The sequence below is a fragment of the Ptychodera flava genome, chromosome 13 (assembly GCF_041260155.1).
Source record: "Ptychodera flava strain L36383 chromosome 13, AS_Pfla_20210202, whole genome shotgun sequence".
NCBI classification, from domain to species: Eukaryota; Metazoa; Hemichordata; class Enteropneusta; family Ptychoderidae; genus Ptychodera; species Ptychodera flava.
The window spans coordinates 6447431-6461925 of record NC_091940.1 but is presented as its reverse complement, the minus strand read 5'-3'; the positions used below and the strand labels follow the sequence as shown (position 1 = coordinate 6461925).

The following is a 14495-nucleotide window of genomic DNA, read 5'->3' as shown; positions in this document are numbered from 1 at the left end:
GAGTTCCAGAGTAATTTTACCTTAATAAGTGCATTGCATAGGTTCCCCTTTGAACATTATTCTGCTGTAATAGTTCCAAAAATCATTTACTTTGGCTCCTCAACCTTGGCAAAAACACAAGCTGTTATTGACAGTTTTAAAATTATCTAGCTTGACTATTGTACGGTAGTTGAGTGTTCAGTTTGTAACTCTGCCTTTGCTGATTAATATTCTCAGTAATAATTCAAAGAGATATCTCTATATCCTTAATACACTCTGTGTATATTCTGGTAGTGTACACAAATGTTACGTTTTTCTTGAGCTCCTCTGAAATGTCTCAATCCGTCACTACTTCCACTGGGGATTATTGTAAGCTAGGACATCCCTGTAAGGTGAAACTGTAGATTAAGAGCAGAGAGTTTTTCTTTTTTCAAAGAAAGTTAATATTCATATCACTTTTATAGGACTTTGTGCAGATCCCCATCAATCAAATTCATTAGATGCAAGACATGTCTTTGTCATTTACCAGTCTCAAATTGCTTAAAAACGCTTCATATTTCCCCATAACTATCTGTGACAGTTAGACATCTGTCATTCTGCCGAAGTTAGGTATTCTGTCAGCTCTAGTCAAGTTGTAATGTTTTATCCAGCCAGAGACAGGTAACTCATTACTGCTCATTGCAGATGACTGATGTTGTAGCCAAATACACTGATTGTAGGTCAAATAAGATACCCCAGGGATGGTGGTACACCCGGGGTGGTACATCATCTCAAATGACTGTCTCAGCCGACCTGAAATTCTGATAGGCCATCTTTCAAGTAGCTATGTATATTGTCTGAAGCTCTTTTTTTGGAGACGACGAAGGGGTCATAAGGTTTCATCCTTTGAAGAGCATGTTGCAGTGCCTAATCTAAACTTACAATATCATGCATGATTCCTGGGTTAAAAGGTGTTTCCCTCTAGAACCACAAGTTCTGAAATTGCTGCATCTTGCCTGATGCCAGGGTCAGGAGGTGCATCCCTTTTGAGCCAAAGTATATGCTCCAGAGTTACAATGTCTTTCAGCATTCCCTGGGTAGATCCCATTAAAACATGGATAAGGACGTGATCTAAAGGTGCACCATCTAGTTTGACTGTCAGCTGACTTTGTCCCTATCCATATGCATTGTAGCTTGGATGATGCTGGTGCATGATGAAAGATCAAGGGACTTCATTTCCATACATTTCAGTCCAAGAGTAAAACTGAAGGCTGTCCCTTAAACATTATATCATTGTTCAGGGAAAAGTCACATCATCTCAAATATTAACAGATCTGCAGTATATATGTCAACCTCAGGGTGATGAAACTATCAAGATATCACAGCAGATATGATTTTGACATGCAGGAAATACAGAACCCATACAGTAGCATCTACAAATCACGTATCTTTCTGCAGGAATGTAATTCTCGTAAACAATCACAACTGTTCTGTGTGTTGTTTTGTTTTGTGGTTGTATGCTGAAAGGCGATATGACTTCAGTGGAAGCCTTTGCAATAAACCAGTGTTAGCAGCAACATAGAGTCATATCATTCATGAGTCAAGGCCCTTTAGCACAGATATGGATAGCATGCACAATAAGTCCTGTTACCTGGTAAAATTGTCAGACCACAGAAGGAAGAAATTTTACTCTCCAAAGAGAGCGTTTGTATCATTATCTTACCTTTCAGGCATCAGCTTTACCAAGAGACCACACTGAAGTGAATGTGTTGGTGTTGCATATTTAAAGCAGCCAACAGATATTTTATAATGCCTACAGTAAAGTTTAATAGAAGACACTTGTCTGAATAGAATTTCATAAAAAAATACAACCACACAGGTGTGCTGGCTTTAGCACCACCTGCAATCAGTTGATAGTAGGTTGTATTGGCCTTTATGTAGGCTATATACAATGCACACACTAAAATCACAGTGCTGATACTAGTGTCAAAATAACACCAACGACGGTATTGGAAACAGTGCCAGAATATGATACTACAGTAGGGTATTCTGTTGGGACGTACTGCTCTTGTTATCAACCGCCAAACAGAGGTGTCTTAATGACCCAATCTTGTACTATGGCTGCAAGTTTTACAACAATAAGTACTCTGAGAGAAAGTTTCAGATTTAGGGAGTCCTCCTCGTGAAGTTGCCATTCTTATCATCTCTGCTTGCTGCCTTGTTGACCTTTTTTTTGGCATAATCGTACTGGAAATGAGCTTCTTGTTTCAATCTTTGGTGTCCTTCAAAAGAACTTACGCAGTGTTCTTGGAAATGTTTGAGTCAAAGACTTTCCTTTCACACTGCCCCATCCCCATCAAGTCAACAAATATTGTTGTTTTAGTACCTATCATTAAACACACCATTGCAAATTATTCTTAACAACTTGGAGTTGAATATTTTCTTTTCAAAGCAGGTACCTATGCCACGTTCTATTTCAATCCATATTTAATTTGGATAATTTTGTTCTGAAATTATAATAACGAATATTATTTAATGTTATCAATAAACACGCTACCAGTTTTAAAATTCGTAGGGTTTGATGCTTTGCTTTAAGGTAGCTTTCCACCTTTGCGACGACCTATTTTCAAACGTGAATTTGCCATCAAGATGTGTACTTTTACCCAAGTATTATATATCACCTGAAAGCTATTTCTATGAATATTTTTGTTTTATCAAGAAAATTAGTGTGCGATGAATTTTTTTGAAGATCTTAGTGAAAGTGTAAAGAAAATGGGTGGTCTCACGTAAAAAAGTTTAAGTCTGAGCGGAGAGAGGCTATTGTTTAGGTGTTAACGGGCAATTGGTCTTCAGAATACTGGCTACAAAACCGTGTCTCAGATTTTTGAAAAAGGCCTTAGTTTTTTCATATCGTTGAGTCAAAGTTTATCCACCGATTAGTCTTACAATGCCGCCTAATTAAGCAGCAATAACTCGACTTTAAAAATCTTCATAAAGAAACTGAGACACGGTTTTGGAGACAACCTACTTGACAAACGTCTGTGAAAATCTGGTGAACTTCCGTTCACGCGTTCTCGAGTTAAACTCTTTTGAACGTGCTGCAATGTGACAAAATGCCGAACTGAGAAAAAGGCGATTTAGTAAATTGGTTCGGTTTTTTCCTTTTGAATGGCAATAAACAATGTACTCAACCGACAAAACACTAAAACCAGATAGTGAAATCAAAGTGTTCAACTTCAAGAGTATATTCACTCATTGAAATCAGTGTCAACGGTCGAAATGAGGCTAAAAAGGGTGAATTTTGGGAGCGTTGTTCTGTTTTTAGAGCGCAATCTACACAGTAGCTGATGAGTAAATAAAGTTTGGGAGTGCCAGGGAAGGGATTATGCATAATCTGTAGACTGATTAGTTGTAAGGTTTAAATAGAGTATTAACTGTTCGACCTAACTGTCGGAACTGCTACGGCATCTCGATGCCGTCTACACGAGCGCTTGGACTAATTACCTCCATGAGCGTACACTACAGTGTAAGTTTATGGCCTAGCATTCGATTCGACCTCGGAAACGACTCACGACTGCGGAATGAAAGCGAGCCCAATGAGTGATACAGGGAAAACAATATTGGCTGACAACAAAAATATCTGCGTTTGTATGTGGATGTACATTTGCGGTGTCTGTGATCATGGAGATAAAAAAGAGCAGCTCCATGCTGTGATTCATTACGGTTACAGTAACCGAGGATTCTGTGAGCAGCCATTTTTAGATCTTCACACGCCTTGAAAACCGATTAACACTAATCAAACTACGAGCATTTCTGAGACAATAGTTCGTCCTCACTCTGTACAGCATTTCTGTGGCTGAAGACCGTTTCTGGAGTCATTTATGCTAAAATGAACCAATCGCCTGTCGGCAGCATAAAAGTCAAAGGAGAGAAGTTGAGAAAACATGAACATAGAGAAAAGTACGTCATTTCATCAAGCGCAAGTTGCATGCGATAGACCGCTCGTCAAGTGTCATACGTCACAGATAGATAACTCTCTGCTGTTGTTCGTATCCAACATGAGTACCATCGATTCCAGGCGAATATGATATCAGATCCGTCTTCATTACATGTAAATCTCAGGATTGGGATGGTGTTTTGCACTGTATTCAAGTAGTTAGCCCGTAAGCGTCTCATTCAATGGTTTACCGACCAATGATGATATGTTGATGAAAACTCAGGGCGATTACGTTATTACGTTGTGACGATCAAATTCATATTGAAATTTGTCTTCGGTCCTGCAGCATTTTTGCTACTGCCATGATAACTGATAACAATGTTGTCGTGTCCATTCCAATAAAATCATTTGATTCACATTCGTCCGGTGTACGATGAACATTTGTTAGTCGACGTATTTTTTTACCTTGTCAAGGTCGGTTTCTCATTTAGTGGTAGGGTGGTTGCATTGTACGATTATTGGGTAATAACGCGGACGAAATTGGACAAGGAAAACGAGACCGCGGGATTGACACGACCTCGACGTTATCAGTTCACTGCCATTGTGCCAAAACGTCTGCAAACCAAAGCAGCTATTGTTTTGTGGCGTGCGATTTTTGCATCGCTAGGTATTTTGCCTTTGGAAAATTTCCTGTCGCTGTCTTGAAGCCCATGCAATTTGTTTCCACCTTGTACTTTCTAATCCCAAGTAGTTCCAGTGCCGCGATTTCTGATATTTCATTTTTATTCATCAATTGTTCAACTCTTAGTATTCTTATCGAACGGACAATGTCGGGTTTCTAGACCTTTTGGCGCAATGTCGTTTCGGCCGCACAATTTCTGACCCCAAACTAGACGTTTAGGCAACGCGACCAAAGACGTTTCGGCACTACCTGGTTGGGGAACTCGTGCCAAATGTTACAAATCAAAACACTGAGAAGTATAATGTCAGCATTCACATGCTTTAAAGTTTGTGAGAACATGGTGAAAAACCGTGAGAAAAGAGTTTCATATCATTTTCAATAGCATAGCCGCCGACACTGTCAAAGTTTGAAAAGCGGCGCCTAAACGGCATTGTAAAAGTCATACTGGTCAGAACGCAAAGGTCACGCTAATGAATATGACTGGTCTGTCAGTTACTAATAAGTTTGAAAGGAAAAAATAAAATCGTAACGGGGGTGTCGAAATGTCTTGGGGCCAAAAGAAGCCGAAACTTCGGCCGAAAGAGGCCGAATGTTGCTTGAATGTTGAAGATGTGAAGGGTGTCTGTTGCGGTATTCAAGTGTTCCCGCTGTCACTAAGGCCGCCAGTGGAACGTACCATTTATGTATACGGGACAGCCTCTTCAAAGATGTTAAACATTACGGAAACGGAACTTATCCACCACTCCTGGTGCTTTTACAAAAGCACAAAAATGTCCCAGATAAAACATTTAGTGTGTGGGCCATTTGTGTAATCTGAAATTGTACCGTCAACAATGTCATAAGTCTGACCTTGTCCGATTGTGTCGATAAATTGTGATCTTTTGGGAGCGCCCCCCCCCCCCCCCCCCCCCCCCCCACATGAGAAAAACGGTAAGACCCACCTTTCGACGCCTAATATGCCAGGTACACACTATGGTCTTGACCCACGCAGTGAACGGTAGGTGCTAATGGGATTTTCACAGCGTATGTTGTCTAAGTGCATGTGAATACTGTGACGCTGCTTGCTTAGCGTAATCCCCTTGTCAATCAAGACTTAACGGTAGTCTCAAACGCCAAAATGTACACCTGTGCCTCTCGTACATTTTTATTCCAAAATTTCACCCAAAAAACAGGAACTTCACGACCAAGATATTCTACACACAAGGAAGATCAATATTATAGGAATACTTTTCAGGATAAAAGAAAAATCGTGTTTTTGACTCAAAATACCAAAACAAAGGCGAAAGCTACCTTAAAACCAGCCTACCAGAACCACAATCTATGCAGCTACTGAACAACAAAATAGACCATATCACAACCAGATCACAAGAAATATTCCCAAATAATCATTCTTGAATCAGTAATTTATACTTTATAACCAATCATAATAAGTTGTTTTCTAAACTTGACATTTTGACAATGACATATTAGTAAAATACAGTCAAGCTCTGCATAAACCAAAAAGAACTTAACTTTAAAGGGTCGCAACTTTGTACTCTTCTCACATCCATGAATAGCAAAGAAAAAGCTGATCTGTCACATACCATTAGATTTTCTGTTGAATTTCAAGGAACCCGATATTGGTGGTCATTGTGTATAACAATAGGCAAAATCCTTAGCAGTGATAAGTCTACGCACACAGTATAGAACACAAGTTCTGATATCTGGCAAGCATCCAAACCAAGCGTCTGGTCATTCGCTTTTGTCACAGGTCCTTCAGACACAGTTTTTGTCACTTTGTTATGGAAACAGCAATTGTTCAACAGATTCCATTGGTCTAAACTTCAATCTTCATTGAGTTACTCATACACTGAGACAGATATTCTTGCATTGTTAAGCAGAAAATCATATTTTAAGAAAACAATGCTCAAGAGTCTCAAAACAACAACAAAGAGACAACAGATATGAAATGATACTGTATAGATTGTCCTGATTAAGGGGACATACATGTATCTGCCAGTATACTAGACAGTTGCTGGGCAGTTCCCTGTCTGGTGCTACTGTGTGTAACATGCATTAGGTATCAGGAACAAAAAGTGCCATACCTGAAGCAGATAAAGTGACTTAAAAAGACATTGATATTGATAAGAACGTCGCATAGTCACACTATATACCATAAATGCCTTGGACTTTACCATAACCACCAAGGCCAGTAAAGTACAAAAAATGAGGGCCATACTGATACTGAAGTCTAGACAATATATTAGTGTTGTAAATGCAAGTCAAGGCAAATCTTTCTGATAAGGTCTTGGTTGGTTAGGGTTATTGACATGCTTATGGGTGATTGTCTGGTGTCTGCATTCAGAGTCAAGGAAGCAGACCTGTCATTTAACAACCAGGACTAGCGTCAATATTTATCAATGTCATCTGTGACAAGATCTAACTTAAATGAATACCAATCGATGTGATGCATCGATGTGATGATAAAATGCGGTTTTGATGCAATCTTTCACAACATGTAACATGCATGTAATTTTTGTACAGTGTTTGCTTCACATATTTTATCTGTTTAGGTGCTAGCAGAATGGCTGTAGAGTCAGCCTGTTACAACATCTTTTTTTTCTACTGCATGACGTACCAAGTCACTTAGGAGCTGTCAGCTGGTTGTATAGCACTGCAGGGCACAAAGTACAGAGTCTGACATTTGTAGGGGGAGTGCTTGTCCTTTTATTGAACTCTGTAGATATGTGTACTTTTCCCGTGTATTGTCCAATTATGTGAGTGTACTTTGTTCCTCTGTGATGAAATGAGACTGAACTGTTTAATTTTTTGTCTGTCAACAAAACTATGAAAATTAAGTAAACATGAACGATATACCTAGGCCTGCAAAGGAGATGGCCATTTTTTGTCTGATAAAGAAGATTTTAATAGCTGATGAAAATTACACAGACCAGGGGTGATCTAACCAAACTCAAAGAAATGATTTCTCATGACAAGAATAAAACATATTTTGGACAGCATTCATTAAACACATATAAAAGTTAGTTCTGATTCTGTTGTACAGGTAATGGACAGCTTGCAATGAGAAGAAATTTTAAATGATGTTTTTGTCATAAGAATCCTGTCAGAAAATATCCGATATATGTCACAATCGACTTTATTATCAATTTTTCTTCACAGAAGTAGAAACAACAGAAACATCATCAGAAGATTGCGTCTTTGGATGTAGGAACAATAGGTGTCTGAAGAGTTTATCTTTAGTGTGTGATTCCAAAGACGACTGTGGGGACCAGTCTGACGAGATTGGATGTAGTCAGACGGCCTTCCAGGCAGCTAGTGAAATGTTTTCTTCAACTCCACAGAGTACACTTCAACCTAGTGATATTCCCGATTCTAGTACTGCAGGTTTGTACATCTCATTCTATTTCTAAATAATCATATAATATGTGTTATGGGACCTAACATTCAGGCAGCGTGGTCATCAGTACACTTCAACCTAGTGATATTCCCGATTCTAGTACTGCAGGTTTGTACATCTCAGACCGTTCTATTTCTAAATAATTAGATGTGTTATGGGACCTAACATTCAGGCAGAGTGTGGTCATCAGATTATTTCTGTATTTTTCATAAAGATCTGTCATTTGCTTGTAGACAGTGTGGTTCCAGTCAAACATCTTGCCCTTTTCAGTCTTATTTCCTTGTAATATTTGTGTCTGCCAGACCTCAGCACGTTTGGGTAGTAGGAGACATATCATGTGATTTTTTTCAGCCAATCATGGGCAAGAACGTGCTTCCATGTTGATATCTAGATAAGGAGGGGATGTTAAAAAAAGGTTATCCCGAGAACAGACAGACAATTAACCCTTCCAATAGGTTGTGGTCAATAAAGAATGCCATTAGGTTGTAACCTGTCCTTGTCAAAAGTATCATGGGAATGGCTGTCTGCCATTCTGTAAAAATATCTTTCTTTGCATGTGGTCAGCTTGAGTTATGTCTTCCGACAGAGGTTTTTGTCAGCTGGCACGTTAAAACCGGCCAAACTCAACAATTTGTGGTTCCCTACATATACAAGATACTCCCATAAAACCCCCAAAACTTGATACTTTTTCCCCTCTTTCTTTGTGATGGTTGAGCTCTAAATATTTTGAAATCATAAGGTTAAACAAAAGTTTGATGTTAGAGTTAGGGATCTGTATGGCTTGTCAGGTAGGACGATGAGTAAGAATGATGATAACTGACTGAGTCCAAGCAAAAAGTCCCTGGTCATCAATAACTGTTTGTATAGTACACCATGGACTATGTTTGAAAAGGCTGATTACTTTATATTTCAACATCTTCAGGGAGAAGAAAAAAAAAGTGTACTTGTTGTATAGAAGCAATAAAATAAATATATGGTCGGAAGTTACAGTCATAATTGTCGTTCTAAGTGACTGGGTGACAATGAGTCATCCAGAAGTTGCTATTATCTGTCAGTCAATGTCAACCCAAGACACATACTCGTAAAAGAAGTCAGAGCAGCATTTGCATTTTAGCTGTTGCTGTCGTTTTTTCTTTATTAGGCATAAACGTTCATCACAACGTAAAGATATGAAAAGTTTAAAATAGGAATTTCGTACTATTAGTTAAACTATTGCATAATTTAAATACCTTTGGAAATTTTTCCCCAAAATGGGTATAGTGTTGATCAAACAGTTCTTCAAATATTCACAGCACTTTTGTCATGTGTTTGTCCTCTGTTTAATAATACATTGACATTGGAGGAAAATTAGAATCAGTTACTTTTCGAAGTATTTTCCTTTCCAGTTAATGTTTGTCTTGTACTGCCGTCAACATCACATTTAAACAGTGAGTGGTCTGTGTGCTGTTGCAGTTGTTAGTGAATTTAAATAAGTCCATGCTTTGATACAAATTTGAAAACCACAGATGGGACAATAAATATGTTTTACAATGTAACCCCTGCTTCCCATGATGAAGTATATCAAATGTTTGGTAAAATTTATGATTTCTTGTGTCTGTTTGTCTTTGCAAGTAATATCGACCACATCCCCACTCAAGTGTCGTAAAGCAAGAATATTTTGACAACATAAAAAGTGTACCAATACACATTATCAACCTGCAAGATTTACAAGGAGTGTGTGAACTACTCCATAATGAAACAGAAATGATGCAAAGAGCTATAAGGGCCATAAACGAGTGACTTGAGTATTTTTGAGTAAATTTTATTGCTTGATAAATCTTATAATGACTAGTTGCCCAACAGTACTTATGAAATAAATGAGCTGCTGAGATGGGCCTTGCCGTGTGCTTCATTGATACTCCACTTCTTCAAATTCATATGTTTTCAAGACCATCAGTATCCCATATCTGGAACTCCTAGCAACTCTGCAATCTGAGGATGAAGAAAGTGAAATTTGTTACTTTCACCAGTGACACTTTCACTTATTAAAACTTTAAGTAACCACAGGTGTTGTTCAAGTGTCTCATTGTACATTAAAGCCCACCTGTCTGGACACAGCTAGCAAAGAAAGGACAAAGAAGTTAATGTTGAAGTCTTCTTGCATACAGTCTCCTTCTTACATGTTGGTACTCTCCTTGTATGCTGTTCAAATAAACAGGTGTGTTTCTGATTGCCGGAGATCATTAAAATATCACTCCTTGAGAAAAATACCGCCACCAAGTTGGAAGGCGTATTATCTGTAATAATCGCAGTGTTTACCACCACTTAATCCATTTAGCTGTGATTTCAGGGCCTTTTTACAAGGAACTAGGAGGAATTCACTTTTATGATTTTTGTCTAGGTTTTCACAATTGACCAATAAGGGAAATAATTGCATGACTCAACTGATGTGGGCGTCTGTGAAGTCACTCAAGTGCTTCGGTATTTTTCTTTGTCATTTTCTATACATGGTTTCTTTTTGACTGGCTTAGCGTTTTGTTTTTGAAATTTTTGCCATGCATACACCTGACTGAGGAGTATGCATAGCTGGAATTGTTTCCTGCTCTGGGCAACCTGTAAAATTCCTTCGAAACAAACGATATTTAACAGTAAATAAAGTGGAGAAACGCTAACAAAACCAAGGTTATTCACCTTTTGTGTGTTGTGCGATAGTCAGAAAGAGACAAAAATCAGACTAAGATATAAGAGCACTGACATCACACGAACTATGACATTCAAACCCCATCTGCTTTATCCATACTCTATCTCTGTCTCTATTTTTCCCCGGCAATGATGGAAGAATCAGATTTTGTAAAGGTTAACTTACACAATTCAATGTGTTGTTATCCGCCCATGCTCTGTCTACTTACGTCATTTCATGACTTTTTATTGTTTTGACATCAGCTCCACCAATTCAGTAAAGCGCTTCTCATGAGCATGTCATGAGAAAGTCTCCCGTGGCTGACTTTGTTTTCCATCAATGATGGCAATTTTGATATAGCATTTGCGTCATCAGTAGCCTGTCACACTGTTTGAAAAACAAAATGAAAACAACTTGCCATACACAGTATGCAAGCTATCATGTGTTCAACTAAAAAGTTGCCACATGTGATTCAAGAGCTAAACCCTGATTGGTTGCCTTTTCATATGTCCTGTGAAATAATTTCAAAGATGTATAAACGTAATCATTTTGTTTTACAGTGACTGAAATATTTTGAATTCCCCTCAATGCTGTCAAAAATGGCAAAGAAATTGAAATTCTTCAGTTGTTTCCAATAACCCTACTCTCTTAAAACCTGCTGTCTCCAGTCGTAAAAAAAAATAAAGACAGCCTTCCTTTCATTGCAGATGGCTGGGTAATGATATACCAGATCAGACAGGGTTTTAAAATATTAAATTCAATATCCTTGCTGTGTTGTAGATAGTTGATAATCGAGCAGACACAGTGGCTGCCACTTGCCTGAGATTCGACAGCTCTCTCTCCCTTACCATTAAGATATTACCAGTAAATGAAATTGGCCACCGGCAGACCACCTTGCCTTACTCTCTCACCATCCATAGTACATCTTGTCCGGTGTGTTACTTTAAGTCTCCTGATCATCTTATATTGGCCACCTTGCTCATAATTAAATCCCTCTTCATCATTTAAGCCATTTCCCTGTCTTTGTTAAGACAGTACCTTGTATTATGACTTTTTTCTCCCGTTGGGGGATGAATATTTCTATGGATAAAAGCATTGGATCACATCATTGTACTTATTAGACTGCATTGTCAGAGTTATATCTGATTTCACCATTCAGATTGCTATGTGCCCAAGACTTGCATATATATGAAGCAGAAGTGTTAGTGCTGGACAAGTATTTTGTGTCAGATGTTTGTAATTTTATTATATTTGTCAAGCCATTATATAGATTCATGATCATCCTTTGTATGGGCTGGTAGTTGATCAGTAGAAAAGTAATTCAAAAATAAATAGTGTCTTAAACACAAAACGAGACCCACTAAATGGGATTCTCCTAGTTTGTCTCTTTATACGTCACATGACTTTACTTTGTTAATATGGGCCTATGTGTGTGCCTGTGTGGCTGTATTAGCAAAAAATTCTGACAAACACACAAAGTTGTAGTATCCATATTGTTTTGCTGAAATAGAAAATTTCACACTGAATCACAAAAGCATATGGTCCCTATTTTGGATTTTTTACAAACATGTTCTGATAACATTCTACCAAGACAGTCAATCTACTTACTTCAACTCCCTTCCAAAATAGAAATATAGGTCGAACTATGTTTTGTGTGGATCCCAATTCACCCCTTTATTCAACCTGATAAGCTACTGTCAATATAATTTCATGTTGTTTTCCAAACTTTCCTCTTCCTCTTCCTTTTCTTTTCCTCTGCTACCTAAAGCAAAATCTGATCAAAGAATAGGGAGGTTTGAAGTTGTGATTCTGTAAAACTTTGCTGTATGACCATTTCAGTGACATTCTACAACAGCAAGCAGATTTTGAATGTCTCCAGAATTGTCATCAAAACTGCAGGTCTGTGAATGAACATTATGTACCAAGGCAGTCATGTTATTTCTTTGTCAGTCAAGGATGATTGTGTAAGTCTGGTGAAATGGACCAGTAGTTATTTGCAATTGCTTTGCCAGAGAATATTATGAACCTCCTCAGCATCTGGTCTGATCTTTATAGTGTTGTATTTTCTGGTGGTCTTGGATGTGTACAACATACACGGTAAATGAAGTGAATAAGGTATATGGGTAGACTATTTCATCAGTGGTATCCAACTCTCTGGCAGCCACAGGTTTACTCTACAACTTCTTATTTGTTACACTTAAGTATCTTCGGTGGGTCTGGCTGAATCCACATAGCCTCACTTAGCCAGGCTCCACTTTTCAAGCTGAAAATCGAGGCAAGAGAGGACCACAGGAAGGGCGATTGGGGGGCTGTGAGAAAGTCTGCTATGGCATAGCTTGTTGTTGTCCCTGATGGTTTTATATGGATGGGAAACCGTTTTCCCCTCCCTGTACATGCATTAGTGGAAGGATAAAGCACATTCTACAGCACTGATGCTAATTTGAGAACACCATTGTATACAGTGGAAGATGCATTGCTTGAGACGGGGCTTTACCCTTCCTCTAAAGTAACAGATTTGCCAGTCTAACCACTGTACAGTCTGACTAAAAAAATCAGTAAACATAATTTATCATGATATGCACTTTGATGATAAAAATTCCTTTCAGCAAGTGGTCAACTAAGATCCTGCCTAGTATCTCCATCACTCCATTTTCCTGTCTTTCATTTAGATAAATCAGCCTCAAAATATGTCTCCGCTTGGAAATGTGATCTGTCTCTCCCCTGTCATATTGATGCTAAATTTGAAGTTTTGTTGAATTGCTTTTTAGTCCCCACGGACACCGTCCGGGGGGACTTATAGGTTTGGTCATGTCCGTGCGTGTGTGCGTGCATGTGTCCGTGCGTGCGTGCGTGCGTGCGTCTGTGCGTCCGTCCGTCCGTCCGTTCACGCAGATATCTCTGAGATGCCTGGAGCGATTTCATTCAAACTTGATACAAGGATTACTTCATATGTCATACAGATGCACGTCAATTTGTTTTGTGATACGATCCAATATGGCCGCCAGGCGGCCGTTTTATTACGATTTTTTCATGTACAGAGCCATAACTCAGGCATGTTCCAACCGATTTTATTCAAAGTTGGTACAAGGACATTGACCAATGTCATAGATATGCACGTCAATTTGTTTTGTGATACGATCCAATATGGCTGCCAGGCGGCCATTTTATTACGATTTTTTCACGTACAGAGCCATTACTCAGGCATGTTTCGACCGATTTTATTCAGAGTTGGTACAAGGACATTGACCAATGTCATAGATATGCACTTCAATTTGTTTTGTGATACGATCCAAAATGGCTGCCAGGCGGCCATTTTATTACGATTTTTTCATGTACAGAGCCATTACTCAGGCACGTTTCAACCGATTTTATTCAAAGTTGGTACAAGCTTATTGACAAATGTCATAGCTGTGCACGGCAATTTGTTTTGTGATACGATCCAAAATGGCCGCTGTGCGGCCATTTTATTAGGATTTTTTTCATGTACAGAGCCATTACTCAGGCACGTTTCAACCGATTTTATTCAAAGTTGGTACAAGGACATTGACCTATGTCATACATATGCAAGTCAATCTGTTTTGTGATATGATCCAATATGGCCGCCAGGCGGCCATTTTATTACGATTTTTTCATGTACAGAGCCATTTCTCAGGCATATTTGCATGTTTCGACCAATTTTATTCAAAGTTGGTACAAGGACATCGACCAATGTCATAGCTATGCACATCAATTTGTTTTGTGATGCGATCCTTTATGGCCACTGTGCGACCATTTTGTTACGATTTTTTCATGTCCTGAACCATAACTCAGACATGTATCAAGTGAATTTATTCAAAAGTATTTTTATCACAGACCTAATGAA

At 38.6% G+C, this 14495-nt stretch overlaps 1 protein-coding gene across 1 annotated transcript in view; it reads left to right on the top strand.

The window, feature by feature from the left end:
- Nucleotides 1–14495, top strand: part of LOC139147250 (low-density lipoprotein receptor class A domain-containing protein 4-like) — a 96519-nt gene that overhangs the window by 73455 nt on the left and 8569 nt on the right. Inside the window, exon 4 of the mRNA XM_070718277.1 lies at nt 7737–7961. Coding sequence (XP_070574378.1) covers nt 7737–7961 — 225 coding nt within the window. The remainder of the gene's footprint in view (nt 1–7736; nt 7962–14495) is intronic.